At 40.9% G+C, this 15252-nt stretch overlaps 1 protein-coding gene across 2 annotated transcripts in view; it reads left to right on the forward strand.

The window, feature by feature from the left end:
• The window catches only part of Htt (huntingtin), a 141818-nt gene that overhangs the window by 55766 nt on the left and 70800 nt on the right, over positions 1-15252 (forward strand). For both annotated transcript variants that reach the window (XM_040746950.1, XM_040746951.1), the window contains exons 18-28: positions 58-155; positions 1827-1966; positions 4131-4194; positions 4659-4759; positions 5151-5297; positions 6357-6477; positions 7966-8042; positions 9252-9403; positions 10368-10570; positions 13260-13386; positions 14785-14912. In XM_040746950.1, coding sequence (XP_040602884.1) covers positions 58-155; positions 1827-1966; positions 4131-4194; positions 4659-4759; positions 5151-5297; positions 6357-6477; positions 7966-8042; positions 9252-9403; positions 10368-10570; positions 13260-13386; positions 14785-14912 — 1358 coding nt within the window. The remainder of the gene's footprint in view (positions 1-57; positions 156-1826; positions 1967-4130; positions 4195-4658; positions 4760-5150; positions 5298-6356; positions 6478-7965; positions 8043-9251; positions 9404-10367; positions 10571-13259; positions 13387-14784; positions 14913-15252) is intronic.

Consider the following 15252-nt stretch of genomic DNA (forward strand, 5'->3'; position numbering starts at 1 on the left):
TATTGTTCCCAGGTGCATGTTTCCGTAGAGACATTTCTTGCTCATTCTTCTGGTTAGGAAATGCGTTTTCTCTGGTGGACTGTATTCCTTTGCTACAGAAAACTTTGAAGGATGAATCTTCTGTCACTTGCAAGCTGGCTTGTACAGCTGTGAGGGTAAGTATAATGTTTTACATAAACTGTTCCATTGATACAGTTAAACTTGGAGCTAGTAGGTCACATTTCCATAACCTGCAAACAATTTTTAGGGATCTACCATTCAGCTTTAGAGAAATATTGCCATAATATTAAAATTTAATAAACTTCTAGTTTTTATTATTGGCATCTTTATTTGAAACATCCTTTCTCCTATTATCAAATATAAAATTGGTTGAATTTTTTAAAATACTGTTTTAAGATTGTAGACTGTTGAGCTCAGTGGAATTATGGGCATTATTTAACTGACCTTGTGTTTGTGGCTTTTGTTAAAAGAGCCTTGGCTGCTCAAGTGAGAGTAAGGTGGGACATTTCTTATCAGCTGGGTTATAAGTCACAATTGGCTATAGCAGAAAATTTAACCAGAGAAAATCAAAACAAATCACAGTGGCTAAACACAGGGAGGGGAATATCTTCCCTTTCTAAAATGTAGTAATTTCAAAATAATGTTTTTCTGGTTCCAAGTTTTAAAAAGATTTTATTTTTTAATGCTGTGTTTGTGTGTGTGTGTGTGTGTGTGTGTGTGTGTGTGTGTGTGTGTGTAAGGGGGGGAGGAAGAGAGGGGGGAGAGAATATATTTTTGTATGTAAGTGCAGTGACCAGAAGAGGACACTGGATCCTGCAATTGGAATTTTGGGTGGTTATGAACCACCTGATGTTGATACTGGGAACCAAACTCAAGTCCCCCAAAGGAGCAGTAAACACATCTTTCCAGCCCTCAACTCCTTTTTTTAAATTTTACATTTCAGTCAGTTGTATAGTTGTATCTTTTGAGCAAAAATGGTGTGCTGATAGCACAGATGCTGGTAGGTAGATTGTGTGTGTGATCCTTGTATAGGATAATTACAGGATAATGCACCAGGCTCTGAGGCCACAGGGGAAATAGTACCAGAATCACTTTGTTTTCTTGTACATCAGAAGAACCCAGTAACATCCAAGATACTCCTTTTGATATAGGTCTCTTGTCTTTATGCTGGGCCTGTGTTGTATTTTTTTCCTTATAAACTGATATAAGTTAGTGTTCTGAAAATGTGGCTTAGGAGTTTAAGTAATGGGAGACAGGGAAACAAAATTATGTGTAATGGGCACATTGACTTTTAAACTCAAATATAGTAAGATAAAGATTTATCTTCAGTACTTTTGAGAACCTGTAGTATTGTTGTTGCTATTTACAAATAGAACAGGACAAAATAGGTGCATGTGAAGATGGAGGTTTCTGTCCCACCTGGTCCCACAGCCTCTTTGACCCAAATAAACACACAGAGACTTTTATTAATTGTAAACTGTTTGGCCGATGGCTTAGGCTTCTTACTTACTAGCTTTCTCTTAATTATTAACCCAATTCTATTAAACTATGTATTGCCCCGAGGCTTACTCATAATTCTGCATGTTAATCCTTCGGCAGCATGGTGTCTCTCTCGTGGCTTCTCTGTTTCTCCTCTCCCCAGAATTCTCATATCGTAGCCCTGCCTATACTTCCTGACTCACTACTGGTCAATCAGTGTTTTATTCATCAACCAATAAGAGAAACATATATACAGAGGAACATCCCCCATCATGCAGGTGTAAGAGGTGCTGTCTTAAGATGTAGTGTCTGACCTGATGCCTTCTGCCTTGGACTGGGTTTTTCAGCACTGTGTCCTGAGTCTTTGCAGCAGCAGCTACAGTGACTTGGGATTGCAACTGCTCATTGATATGTTGCCTCTGAAGAACAGCTCCTACTGGTTGGTGAGGACTGAGCTGCTGGAAACCCTTGCAGAGATTGACTTCAGGTAAGGGAACTGAGTTAAGATTCAGAAGTTCAAATAAGAACTGAAAGTCTTGAAGTACCTGCAGTTGTCATTCCTGTTAGGATTATCTACAGTTTAGCTAGAGAACATGTGATCGTTCACAGTAATTTTTGTTGAACTTTGAACTTGGAGATTTTGATGCTGGAAGATGAATATATTTTTCTGCTTGTCTTAGTTTTGTAGATAATGGAAATTTTAAAAATAGAATTTGTTTTTATTATTTCTTAATTATATGTAAACATGTATGTCTGTATTTGGGCATGTGGGTATGTTCACATGAGTGCGAGTACCTGAGAGAAGGCCAAAGGTATGACATCTCCTGGAGCAGGGTTAGATGGTTCTAAGCCTCTTGGCATGGTTGCTAAGAACTGAACTCCAGTTATAGCAGAAAGTATTCTTAACTGCTGAGCCATCTTTCTATAGCCCCCTTGATTTTTTTTGAAACATTGTTTCAAACTTTTAAAAAAGGCTATCAAGTCTGCTTCTTTTAAATGTACTTACCTTTAATATGATTTAAGGGAGATAGATGAATAGTACTTTGTTACAATAAAAAAACAAAAACAAAAAACTTGAGGGGTTGGGGAGATGGATGCTTGCTGCAAAGCGGGACTTGAGTTTGATACCAGCACCCAGGTGAAAGCAGATGTAGTAATCCTAGCAATGGAGAAGTGGAGACAGGTTGGGTCTCTGGTCCTTGCTGGTCAGTCTCCTTGCCTAGTTTAGTAGGAAGCTCTAGATTTAGGTGGCTTTTCACCAAGAAGACACTGAATTGAAGACAAAAACTTCTTCCACCCCCCAAAAGCTGAAGCCAAAATGAAGACAGTGAAAGTCCAGATGGCAGTATAGAAGGTATCTATCTATACATCAGCCATCTTCCCCTTCACAAGAACATTCCTGGGTGAAACAAACTTGAGTGTTCCAACATAATCTCGTTCTTCCTGACCACTGTGTCAGCCATGAAGAAGCTAGAAGACAGCTGTGTTCATTGTGGCTGTCAAGGCCAACAAGCACCAGATCAAACAGGCTGTAAACAAACATTGACATTAGTGTGGCCACAGTCAATTCCCTTATCAGGCCTGATGGGAAGAAGGGTTATGTTCAACTGCTTCCTGATTATGATGCTTTGGATGCTGCCAACAAAATTGAGATGATTTAAATTGAGTCCAGCTGGCTAATCTTAAATACACATTTTATAAAAACCATTAGCACCCTCCCCTCAAAAAAAACTAAATCCATAAAACCCAACAAGGTAGATGGCTCCTGAGAAACATCTGATTAATCTCTGTGCACCGCCCATGTGAGCACACACACACACACACACAGACATACACACACACACACACACACACACACACTTTACCTACTTCCTACAAACAAAAATCTTTCCAAATGTAACATGTTGTAATTTTCATTTCCTAAGAATAAGTTTTGGTTAGAGATGTTTTCTTTTAACAGTTTCTCTTAGAAGGAAAATCTACCTTTATTATTCAGATTTTTGTGTGTTGTTACTGTTCTTTGCTTGTTTTTTGTTGTCTTTTTTTGTTTTGTTTTTGCCTGCTTGTATGTGTGTGTACCATGTGCACCACATACATACAGTATCCATGGTGTCCAGAAAAAGGAATTGGAACTCTTGGAACTGGAGTCACAAGCAGTTGTGAGCTGTCTGTGTCTTCTGGGAATCAAATCCTGGTCCTCTGGAAAAACAGCCAATGCCCTTAACCATGGAGCCATCTCTCTAGCTTGTTTGATTGGTTTTTAAAGCCACTGTGGACCCTGTAGGTTATTGTATACCTATCTTAGAATATCTCTGAAGGATTATTCTGTCGCTGCAATTAGGAGTGTGGAATGATGCACACAGCTGGTCACTTGAGTGCGAGTTGCCCTCTGTGTGTTTGAGCTCATTCCTGGAACATTTTTTAAATAGTAGGTATGTATTTTGATGTAAGGCTGTTTATCCAGTGCTAACTTATTTAGTTAAGAATTTATAGAGGATTGTGAATCAATCTATTTAAGTAATTTGAACTGCCATTGAGCGACTTACAGGGCACTGGGGTGAGCTACTTTGATGTTTAGTAGCCTGAAGGCTAAAGGCCAGCACGGTGTTGCTAAATGAATGACATCACTGTTGAATATGCTCTTTTGTTAGGCTGGTGAGTTTTTTGGAGGCAAAAGCAGAAAGTTTACACCGAGGGGCTCATCATTATACAGGGGTAAGCAGTTCATTTTGTGACACTGTGGTTCCTACTTTTTAGAAACTGTCTTAGCAGGGTCTCCCTAGTGATGTGAAGTTTTGCTGAATGCCTGTGTTGTGTTATGTATTTAACTCTTTATGTCATGAGAGTTGTTAGTGTATAACAAGAATTTAAGTCATTCTGAGTTCTTCCTGACTAGATTTCAAAAATGCCTTCCTTATCTAGCTTGATTTGATGGACTATGTTTTCAGTACCAGCACTTGGGAGATAGTGGCAGGCAGGTTTCTGTGAATTCAATGCCAACTTGATCTAAATAGTTGGGCTTCATACTAGCCAAAGCCACATAGTGAGACTGAATCTCAAAATATATCCAAAATCCCCCTACCAAAACAACAAGAACAACAGCAACAACAAACCCAAAAATATCTTACATCAATTGATTATAGAAATTAAACTTATTTTTATTTTCTGTCTCTTTAAAGTTTTTAAAACTGCAAGAACGAGTGCTTAATAATGTGATCATTTATTTGCTTGGAGATGAAGACCCCAGGGTGCGACATGTTGCTGCAGCATCGCTAACAAGGTGTTTACTAGTATTTATTTCTTTACTCTCTTGGTTGAAACATGTAGTATGAGAGTGGGAAGGGTAGATGGAATCAAAAGAAATATACCTTGTTTTTTGTTTTTTACTAATTTAATCCCTTTTAATTATCTAAAGGTACTTACCAAAGTGGATAATTTGAAGAAAAAAAAAAGCACTAGCCTTTTATTGCTTTCATTGTCAAAATTTGGAGTTTAGAGAGTAGCACTAAGAAGGAAAGAGTCCTGCTTATTTCTGCCTTCTGGGTGTGTTCGGTGTCCACAGCTCTGGCTGCTGTGGTGGGCATAGGTTTGGGTTAGCCATCTGGGGGAAGGTGTGGTGATGGGTAAGTTTCATGCACTGTCTGTATAGATCAGCTTTCCTTTCATGGCAGGCTTGTCCCAAAGCTGTTCTATAAATGTGATCAAGGACAGGCTGATCCAGTAGTGGCTGTAGCAAGAGATCAAAGCAGTGTTTACCTGAAACTCCTCATGCACGAGACGCAGCCGCCATCGCACTTCTCTGTCAGCACCATAACCAGGTACGCTGCCCACAGCACCATGCATGACTTGTCAGCAAAGTGTGCCTCCCATGGTGCCTGCTTTCCTGTTCTCTTCTTAAAACCACACAGTCTTTAGAGGAGGAGGCCATCATTTATCAACAGGTTATTTATTTAGCATCATGATTTGCCACAGCCCCCTGTGGTTAAGTCCCACCTAAGACACACAACAGCGATGTCCTCAGCCTTGCAATGAGTTCCTTAAGTTCTGCATAAACTGGCAATTGTGTTTTTGTTCGTGACTGTTACATGCCATCTGAAAACTTGTCCATGGAAAGTTTTCACTTTTTTAGTGTTCCTGCTAACGCATGGGTGGATTGATACCAAGGGTCAGACTGTTAGATGCAGTGATGATTCTCACGCTTATGTTGCTAGAGCATGGGCAGGGTCCATTGGCCACAGTACCTGTTCTATCTGGCTGGTAGACAGGCAGATCAGAAAGAAGATTGCAGTAGCAGTAGTAAGATGTGCCTGGACTGCTTTTGTGTTTTAAATCCTTTTTTAAGTCTGGATTTGCAGGATATCTTTCTTTTTGCTGATTTGAAAAAACAACAATAAAACTTGACCAGTGACTTCTAAACTCACGTGATAACTTGATAATTTTTTTTCTGACTTTGGAACTCAGCTAATCAAATTTTGAAGTTTTTAAATGACTGTCATCTTTTCTCATGGAAAAACCAAATTGAGAATAGAAAAATAAACCAACTAATCAAACCAAAACCAAAAAAAAAAAAAAAACCCCAAAAATCTAGTAGCACACTATAAAGAAAGTGTGGGTCATCTGGTAAGGGAGAAGCCATGCCTTTTTTTCTCTCTCTCTCTCTTAATTGATTAGCAAACTTATTCTAGTTTTAATGGGAGGACCTTTTGCATATTAAGCAAGTGCTCTACTACTGAGCCATACCCCAACCTCATTTTCAGTCTCTATTTTACTTTAAAGTCAGTGTTGTTTTACTTTCTTCTGGACTTTACAAAAAACTTTTAAATGCCATTTGTTGTGAAAAATATATGCTTTAAGAATCTACATATTTTTCTTACTAGAATCTATAGAGGTTATAGTTTACTGCCAAGTATAACAGATGTCACCATGGAAAACAACCTCTCAAGAGTTGTTGCTGCAGTTTCTCACGAACTCATTACATCAACTACCCGGGCGCTCACGGTAAGTCTTATGCCTGGGCTTAGGGAGACTACCATGTATGTCTTTTATGGCCACAGTAGGATGGTCCTGTGTGGGGATCCTTTTCTTGAGGTGCTTGATAAGGAAATGCACTTCTTTCAACAGACTCCAAAGTAATGCATACTCACTGTAAACTAATGCATCCTACCTAGAAAGTCATCAAATACAAACTCTAAAATGGGCCATGCAGGTGGTTCTGATCCTGATGACCTGAATTTGATCCCTAGGAACCACACAGTGAAGGGAGAGAATGGATGCCCACAAGTCCTCTGACCTCTATATGTGTATATGACATATATGTGCTTGTTCTACCCCAGATATAAATTTAAAAATTTAAAAACAAAACTAGTAATGTACCTGAAGTTTAGAATGCCTGTAGTATAATTAATTGTATAAATAATTTATACTAAGGGAATAGATGAGAAATGCCAACTAAGTTTTTGTTTTGTTTTAAATTACGATGAAACTGGAAAAGAACTAATATCTAAGAATTATTATATGCCATTTACAATAAATGCTAACATAGAGTAATATGTTAGACACAGTGTTGATATGCTGCTTTGGAGAATTTAATGATATGGAGAGATATAAAAAACTCTTGGCACTGTAGTTTGATACCAGGTTAGAAAAGTAATATTCATGTATGTACAGTCTTTACAAACTCAGAAAAGGGACAAGCAGAGAAGTGGTAGGATGATTTTTAAGATTGTGGTTAACTTTCATTTTCTTATTTGTTTGTTTTGTTTTGTTTTTTGTGAGACAGGGTTTCTCTGTATTGTTTTGGAGGCTGTCCTGGAATTTGCTCTGTAGACCAAACTGGTCTGAGTTCAAACTCAGAGATCCACCTGCCTCTACCTCCCATGTGCTGGGATTAAGGGCGTGCACCACCAGCATCTGGCTTTATTTGTATTTTTCGAATATTGCTAAATTTTCTAAAATAATCATGTGCCCTTTATAATTAGAAAGAGGAATATTATGCGGCAGTAATCGTTCCTAGAAAGATCTTTTCGTTTATATGATGGAAGAAATACTTGGACATTGTAGAAACTCAGTTGTCTTGTTAACTAAATGCCTTTCAAATTTAAGTATGTTTAAGATACCATAAACTTCATTTTAATTGTGATTTGCACATATCAAGCACTCCTCTGATCTGGAGATTTATGTTAGTCAGCTTGAGCTGAAGTCTTAGAGGAGGAAGGGAGAAACTCCCAGGGAGAATTTGGGTGCAGGACAGAGTTCCTGGCAGGAACTGCTGGCTGCCCTGCCTTGGACTATAACAAATGGTTTTACTAACAGTTGTGTCCAGCTTTGTTGTTTAAATCATGTATTTGTCCAATGGTGGGCTAGCTACCCTGTAGTTACTTACAGATCTCAGTTTTCATTTCATTTTGTCTGTGTAGGTCTAAGAGGTTTTACTCAGTGCGCCTTTGGTGGTGTTTGGGTGTGATTTTTCCTTCCTTTCTCCTGCAGTTCGGATGTTGTGAAGCCTTGTGTCTTCTTTCAGCAGCCTTCCCAGTTTGTACTTGGAGTTTAGGTTGGCATTGTGGGTATGTATATCCTCAAGTCACCCACCTACACAGCACAAGCACAGCTGCTGGTACCCCATCTCTTTTTTTTCTACTCTGGTCCCCTCCTCTCTCCTTCCCTTCCTTCCCTTCCTCCTTCTCTTCCCTTCTCCTTTCCTATTCTTTTCCTTTTATGTTGAATCTGTTTGGCTTTTTTTGAAAGATATATGATGGAATACTTGTTTCTACTATATGAGGTATGTGAAATGAGTGAAGGAACTATTGGGGACACTGAAGCAGTTGTGATTAATGAATATCAGGTGCTTGAGCATCTTTGGGGGTCTGAAGGTATGATCTGTGGATTCATTTAAGGTATTTTCATATGCAGGTAAAAACTTTCTGATTAGCTTGGTTCTTTCTAAAATTACTAGGTAACAAAAGTCAGTTATGACAGCATCTAGAATTGTGATGAGCTACAAGGGTGTGCTTCAGGAAGTAGTATACTTCTACTGTTTCCCTACAAAAGAATTTCCCTAATAGATCACCTGCTGCCAGCTAGGGATCATTTAGAATTTTCCCAGCACTCATGAGTAAGCCTTCATTTGTGTATTGATGACTAAGAGACTTTGGAGCTTCCCCTCAGATCTGGAAGGAAATATGCAGATTTCTTCTGAGTGTCAGTGTGTAGCAAAGTAACAGTCATTTGAAGTGATTGTTTCAAGACCTAGAGTGATTGCTTCTGTTCTTTCCATGATTCCTGACTGAACAATTATAGGTTCTAGTCATAGGACCTACAGTAGACTTGACTTTCGAGCAACTGTGACATTGGAGTACAATCTGCTAAGTCAAAAAGGGAAGAAAAACCTGATCAGAGTAAGCATTCTAGTTCACTCAGTAAAATCTACTGCATGATTTCATTTCTCAAATGACTTATGGAGTCATGATTTACAAGCAAGGTGTTAGTTGGTTAGCAGTTTTGAAATGATAGTGGCTCACACCTCTAGTCTCAGCACTTGTTAAACAAAGGCAGGATGATTGACACAGTTTGCAGACCAGCGTAGGCAACATAGTGTGTTCCAGGCCATTGGAACTACATAAGTGAGAGTGAGACCCTGTCTTAAGAAACCACATCAAGAAACAAGGTAAACAGGAAAAATGGATGTCTCATGGTGGACTTTTTTCATGGGGACATTAGAGAACAAGACTATATGCTTGAACTTTGTGTTTGACTTTAGAAATGTCTTCTTCCAGAGTGCCCCCACTGAGTGCCTCTGATGAGTCCAGGAAGAGCTGCACTGTTGGGATGGCCTCCATGATTCTCACCTTGCTTTCATCAGCTTGGTTCCCATTGGATCTCTCAGCCCATCAGGATGCCTTGGTTTTGGCTGGAAACTTGCTTGCGGGTACTGCTAACAAAATGGAGACGGGTTCTGATTTGCTTGTGAGGGGTACACAGGTTTCAAGAACATGAGTTACTTTGGGGGCAGCTTAATCCAAGTTTTTGATGTTATCTGTTTATGTGAATGTAGATGAGGGGAGTTGTTAGGTGCTGAGTTTTACTGGGGATAAACTCATTTGAGTTTTGTTTTCTGAGTGCCTTGAGGCTTGGCTTAGGGACTACAACAGAATTGCTGTGTTCTCCAGGTGGGTATAGATTGGCAGGGGATACATGCAGACAAACACAGAAGCGGCATAGCAGCTGGATACCCTCTTCTTTGGTCAGATTTATAATGATAGAAAATATCAGGTGATGTATTGCATATGTAAAGATTTGGAGAACTGAAAATTTATAATACTGAAGGTATCTAAATTACGGTGGATATCACATGAGGACAGGGTTAAGACTGGAGAATGTGGCCAGGCAGGTCAGAAACCATTGAATCTACTTGGGGATAAAAATACTAGTTCCCACTGACAGATATTGACTCGTTCTGTTTGTCACTGGTATGTTTTATAGAAGGGACTAGGTGGATTTGTGTTCTAGAAAGATCTGTCAGATGACTTGAGTTTGGGTTGGAATTGGTAGGGAGGTCCAGGGTGTTATGTTGGAGTTCTGGTAAAAGACTAAACCATGAGTGCAGTTTGAGGAGTAGAGCAGAGGGGATGAAGAGAACATAATAGAGGCAGCATCTTCGGGCCTGAGCTCCAACTGTATCTCAGTTGTGAGGATCAAACCCCATAGCTGGAGGACAGTGGTGACTTTTTTGGAAAATTGGAGTTTGGGGGGCAAATATGTGAGCTTGAGACATCTATTTAGATACAGAGGTCCAGCAGTATGGTAGCACAGATCAATGTGAGAAACTTAGGCCACAACTGCTTCCCATCCCACACATTGGAGGTGGAGTAATGTGTGTTCCTGTGCCACAGCCAGTGCCCCCAAGTCTCTGAGAAGCTCTTGGACCTCCGAAGAAGAAGCCAATTCTGCAGCTACCAGACAGGAGGAAGTTTGGCCTGCTCTGGGGGACCGGACACTGGTGCCCATGGTGGAACAGCTGTTCTCTCACCTGCTGAAGGTGATCAATATCTGTGCTCATGTCTTGGATGATGTGACCCCTGGACCAGCAATCAAGGTAACTTCTTCCTAGGGACAACCATTATCATCAGTCTAGTGACTGGGCTTCCTGGACATCCATGTTAGTAGTCTGTTCCTTTATTTCTTGCTATAAGCAAAGAAAATAGCATATTCAGACATTGAACGTAACATAAAGATGCAGTTATTTTGTCCTCTTTTTTGGTGTCAGCCATAAAGCTCAGAAGTGATTCTCTCCCTTAATCTCCCTTTGCTTGCCTTCTCTTCCTCTTCACTATAAACCCTATGAAGAATCAGCCTACAGCTCAGGCACGGACTTTTGCTCAGGCATGGACTTTTGGGCCAAGGTCTTTGACCCTTTCAGGCAGGACTGTGTCCTCCCACTTGAGCCATCCATTCTTTATTCTGATGTCATCTTTCAGAGTGCTTCCTGCCATGGTCATTCATTTCAGTTTTACAGGCACCTTGACAGCCTTCCTGTTCTTCTCTGGGCTACTTTATACCCCAAGTGATATGGCTTCTTGTGTTTCTTCCAACATCGTTCACTGTCTGGTTTCCTATCCACTGTTAAAGGTGCCCTCCTATGGATCATTCACTTCCTTTCTACTCTATGGGACTCTCTGCCATAGAGGGAAGTTTTCATGTCCATACCAGTGAGGACATTAGTCATTGATCACATGTGGCACTTGTATTCTTTAAATGTGGCTTGAGAAATGAACTGACTAAATAGTCACTTACTGAACAGGCAGCTGGGGAGTCAGCTGCTGATGTACCTGGTGTCTGTCAGGGGCTTCAGCTGTGCTGGGCTGTAGTTCAGTGTGCCTGCTGTCCTGGTGATGTTCCTGTGAGGCTGACCCTAATGTGTCAGATGCCTGAGCCAGGCCCTGGCTTCTTACCCTCTTCCCTCTTATGTACCTGATTCTCTCCCCTTACTTTGTACTTTGTCATGATAGAAACAGGAGTCACCACAACTTTATTTTAGGTCACTATTCTTTGTTTTTCTTATTAAAAATCTAAATGGGCCAGGTGGTAGTGATACATGCCTTTAATTCCAGTACTTGGGAGAGGCAGTTGTATCTGAGTTTTGAGGCCAGACTGGTCTACAGATTGAGTTGCCAGAAAGCCAGGGCTGGCTACACAGAGAAAAACCCTGTCTTGAAAAGCAAACAAACAAACAAAAAAATCAACATGTGTACAGATGCACAAACATCCCTTTGGCATCAGGTACATGTTCATTAATACATAGCTCCTCTTTTCTGGATTCTGCTATAAACTGATATATCATTTAAATTACTGTCCTGGCCTCTTTTTGGAAATCACATTATTGAGATAGATAGTGCACATTCCATAAAATTCAAGTGTACAATTAAGTTTTGTTTTTTGAGCCTAGGTCTTACTCTGTAGGTCAACTGGCCTGGAACTTACTGCATATCCCAGACTGGCCTCTGACTGACTAATGGTGATTCTCTCAACTGAGCCTCCCAAGTGCTAGAATTATAGAGTGAGTCACTGCCTGGAGTTTTTTTTTTAAATCATGCCACAAAGTTGTATGGCCATCATTACAGTTAGCTCTGTATCTGTGACTCCAAAGTCTGCCATGCTCCTGCCTCTGGACAGCCATTACTCTGCCTGTGTGTCTCCTGGACAGTCCTCCACTTGGTGGCTTTGTAACAGGTTCTTTCCACCACAAGCTTCTTGAGTGTGGTAGTCTCTTACCTGCCCTCTGCAGCCTTCCTGCCTCCCTCCATGCACTGTTTAACTGCAGCCATTTGTCTGATATGCTGCTGTCTTTACAGATAAGGATCAGAGGTGTGTGGTGCCTCACCTAGTTTGGGTCACCATCATAGTAGAACTTCGGTGGTTATTTAGTTCTCACAGTTCTAAAAGCAAGGCTCTGACAGATTTGGTCCTTGGTAAAGGCTGGTCTTCTCATGGTAGATGGGGTAAGGGAACTACTGAGATCTCTTTTCACAAGAGCACTGATACTTTTTATGGGGATCCTGCCACCATGACCTCATCACTCTGAAGCCCCTTCCTCTTTGCATTGCTATTATTTCAACAGGAGGATAGGCAGGGGTAGAGACAGTGAGTGAGCAGGCCCTTTGCTGAGGCCAGGAAAGGAGTGAGGAGCAGGCAAAGACCTGATGTGCCTGCCTCTACATGTTGTCTCTACTCTCCTGTGGCAACTTTCCTCTTTGTGTGTAGGAGCCTGATTGCCCCATTAAACCTTGGGGTTGATTTAATATTGGAGAGCATGGGCCACATCTGGGCTGTTGACTTGGCAGCTTTGCTGAGTTTCAGCTGTGACATTGAACAGGTGGCTTTATTCAGAAACCTGTTTCCTCCCTTGAAAAATGAGATTTCTAACGTTGCATTGTGCGTGCTCATGTGATGGTTCACATCAAATGTCCTGCTTACCTGCTATTAGAGGGGACAGGGTTGGGGGTGACAGTTACCTCAAGTTCTTTTAACTCCATGGTGGCTCTCCTTTCTCCAACCCATCCTCAGTGCTGGTGTGAGGAAGTTCAGAGCCATACTGCTACGTATGGTTGTGTGGGTGAAAGCAGAGTTATTTCTATAGTGTCCAAGCTCTGTTATAAAAGCTCAAAGGCCATGAAGTTGCCTGGGCTAGCACTTTCCAATACATAGTGGAACTGTGTGTATTAATAGTTTTGGTTTCTGGTTCCTGATTTGGCTTTATTCCATTATATTTTTGTTTTCTACTTTAGGCAGCTTTGCCTTCGCTAACAAACCCCCCTTCTCTAAGTCCTATTCGACGGAAAGGGAAGGAAAAAGAACCAGGAGAACAAGCTTCTGCTCCGATGAGTCCTAAGAAAGGTGGTGAGACCAGTGCAGGTAGGAAGCAGTTTCTGGGGCCAGACTGCTGCCTGTGGTGCAAAGTGTGTATGTACCTTGTGCAAAGCTGGTCTATAGCAGTACAGTTGGAAGGCTTCTCTGGGTGCTCATTAGTGTCTGCATGGTAAACTGTCACTTTACTCTGGAGGCAGCTTGCTATAGCGAGGAATCCAAATTTTGCAGAGGACTCTAAATTTTCAGTAAAGGAATGAACAAACATGACTAGGCATAGATAAGGGTAGTGGTAGTAAAGAAAACAAAATTGGGATATGAGAAGAATTATGATAAGGGAAATGGAGGATTTGTGTTTGGGAGAGGTAACTAGACAGTGGGAGCCAGGTATGATGTATCTTTGATCCAACCACTCCAGCGGCTGAGAGACTGGAGGATTGAGAGTTTGAAGCCTTTTCTGAAGTGAGATGTATCTAAAACAGAGAAGAGGAGCAGTGACAGAAAGACCAATGACAATAAAGTCATCTGATTTGGGGGAGTCTAGAAAACACACAGAAGTCTGGAGGGGCTTCTGTACCGGTGGAGATGTCAGGGCAAAAGGGTCAGAATTTTGGCATAGTCAAAATAAGGGAGTCCCTCTCTGTGCCATTGTTGGAATGGGAAGCAGAGGGTGACCACTGTGTCCTCTTGGTCTACCTGTTGTGCACACCCTCTCACAGCAGTCTTAGTTAGTATACACATGCCGAGAAGCCCTTGTATGTAAGCCTCATATATGCCTTAGCTCAGTATTTGTGATTTTTGTTTTCTGGTGAGAAAGCTATAATTCTTCCCTTCATGTATTTAATGCATTGTTAACTTGGTAGTAGGGCTGTACAATAGGCCTTTTGAAGGTATTAGGTAAATGTTTTGTATCCTTTGACTATGAAATCTTAAGAGATGCTGTTTCTAAGGATTGACTATCATAATGCAGGAGGATTTAGCTGCAAGCTTGAAAATGTGACTGATAGTCTCTCAAACCAGAGAAGTCCTTAAAGCTGGAGGAAACTGCTCGGCTTGGCACTTTAGTGATGTGTGTGCCCTTTACAGAACATGTCCACATTGCCTGGTTAATTGCTTAATGGGCCCAGAGATACTGAGTTTGGCTTCAGCCATTCAGTCAGCAGGGGAGATTGGCTGAAACCACAAACAACTACATCAGCCTTTTGTTCATTGTTTCTTTCCATTCTTTTACTCTCAGGCTTAGTATTTTAGCCAATTCTTTATTACCTCCTAGCACTGTTACTTCAAAGGTCAGGAGGTAAAAAGAGTTGAGTGTTTCTGCTAGATCATTTTGAAATGTCATCATTGTAGTAATTGCTGTTAAACTTGAAAAGTTTTTTCCTTGTCTCTAAAAGCTTAAATTTTGGTTTTTGTTGTTGTTGCTTGTTTTTGTTTTCTTTTTCTAAGCCTCTCGACAATCAGACACCTCAGGACCTGTCACAGCAAGTAAATCGTCTTCACTGGGGAGTTTCTACCATCTCCCTTCCTACCTCAAACTGCATGATGTCCTGAAAGCCACTCATGCCAACTATAAGGTACTACCCACTGCTTATTTCAAGCATGTATTTCTAGTGGGATGCATGTGCATGTTTACATAGAAAGAAGCCCTGTGACATAGGACTCAAATTTTTCTTTCCAAATTTGTCTTCTAGCTTGGTTTATGGTACCTTAGCAAATACTTAGGATTCTTGTATTAGAGAAATGATCTCCTGTGGCCTCTGGGTGTTGTTTGTTTATTGACCTACCAAGAATGTGTTTAGAGACATTTCTCAAGGACTCCTGGGGCTCAGCACATAATCTTGTTTATAGGTAAGGTTCATCACTGCCATGTCCTGAAGACACACAGCCAAGCCAAGCAGGTTTCATGTACCCTCT

This window comes from Mesocricetus auratus, unplaced genomic scaffold, assembly GCF_017639785.1.
Source record: "Mesocricetus auratus isolate SY011 unplaced genomic scaffold, BCM_Maur_2.0 Super-Scaffold_100006, whole genome shotgun sequence".
Taxonomy (NCBI): Eukaryota; Metazoa; Chordata; class Mammalia; order Rodentia; family Cricetidae; genus Mesocricetus; species Mesocricetus auratus.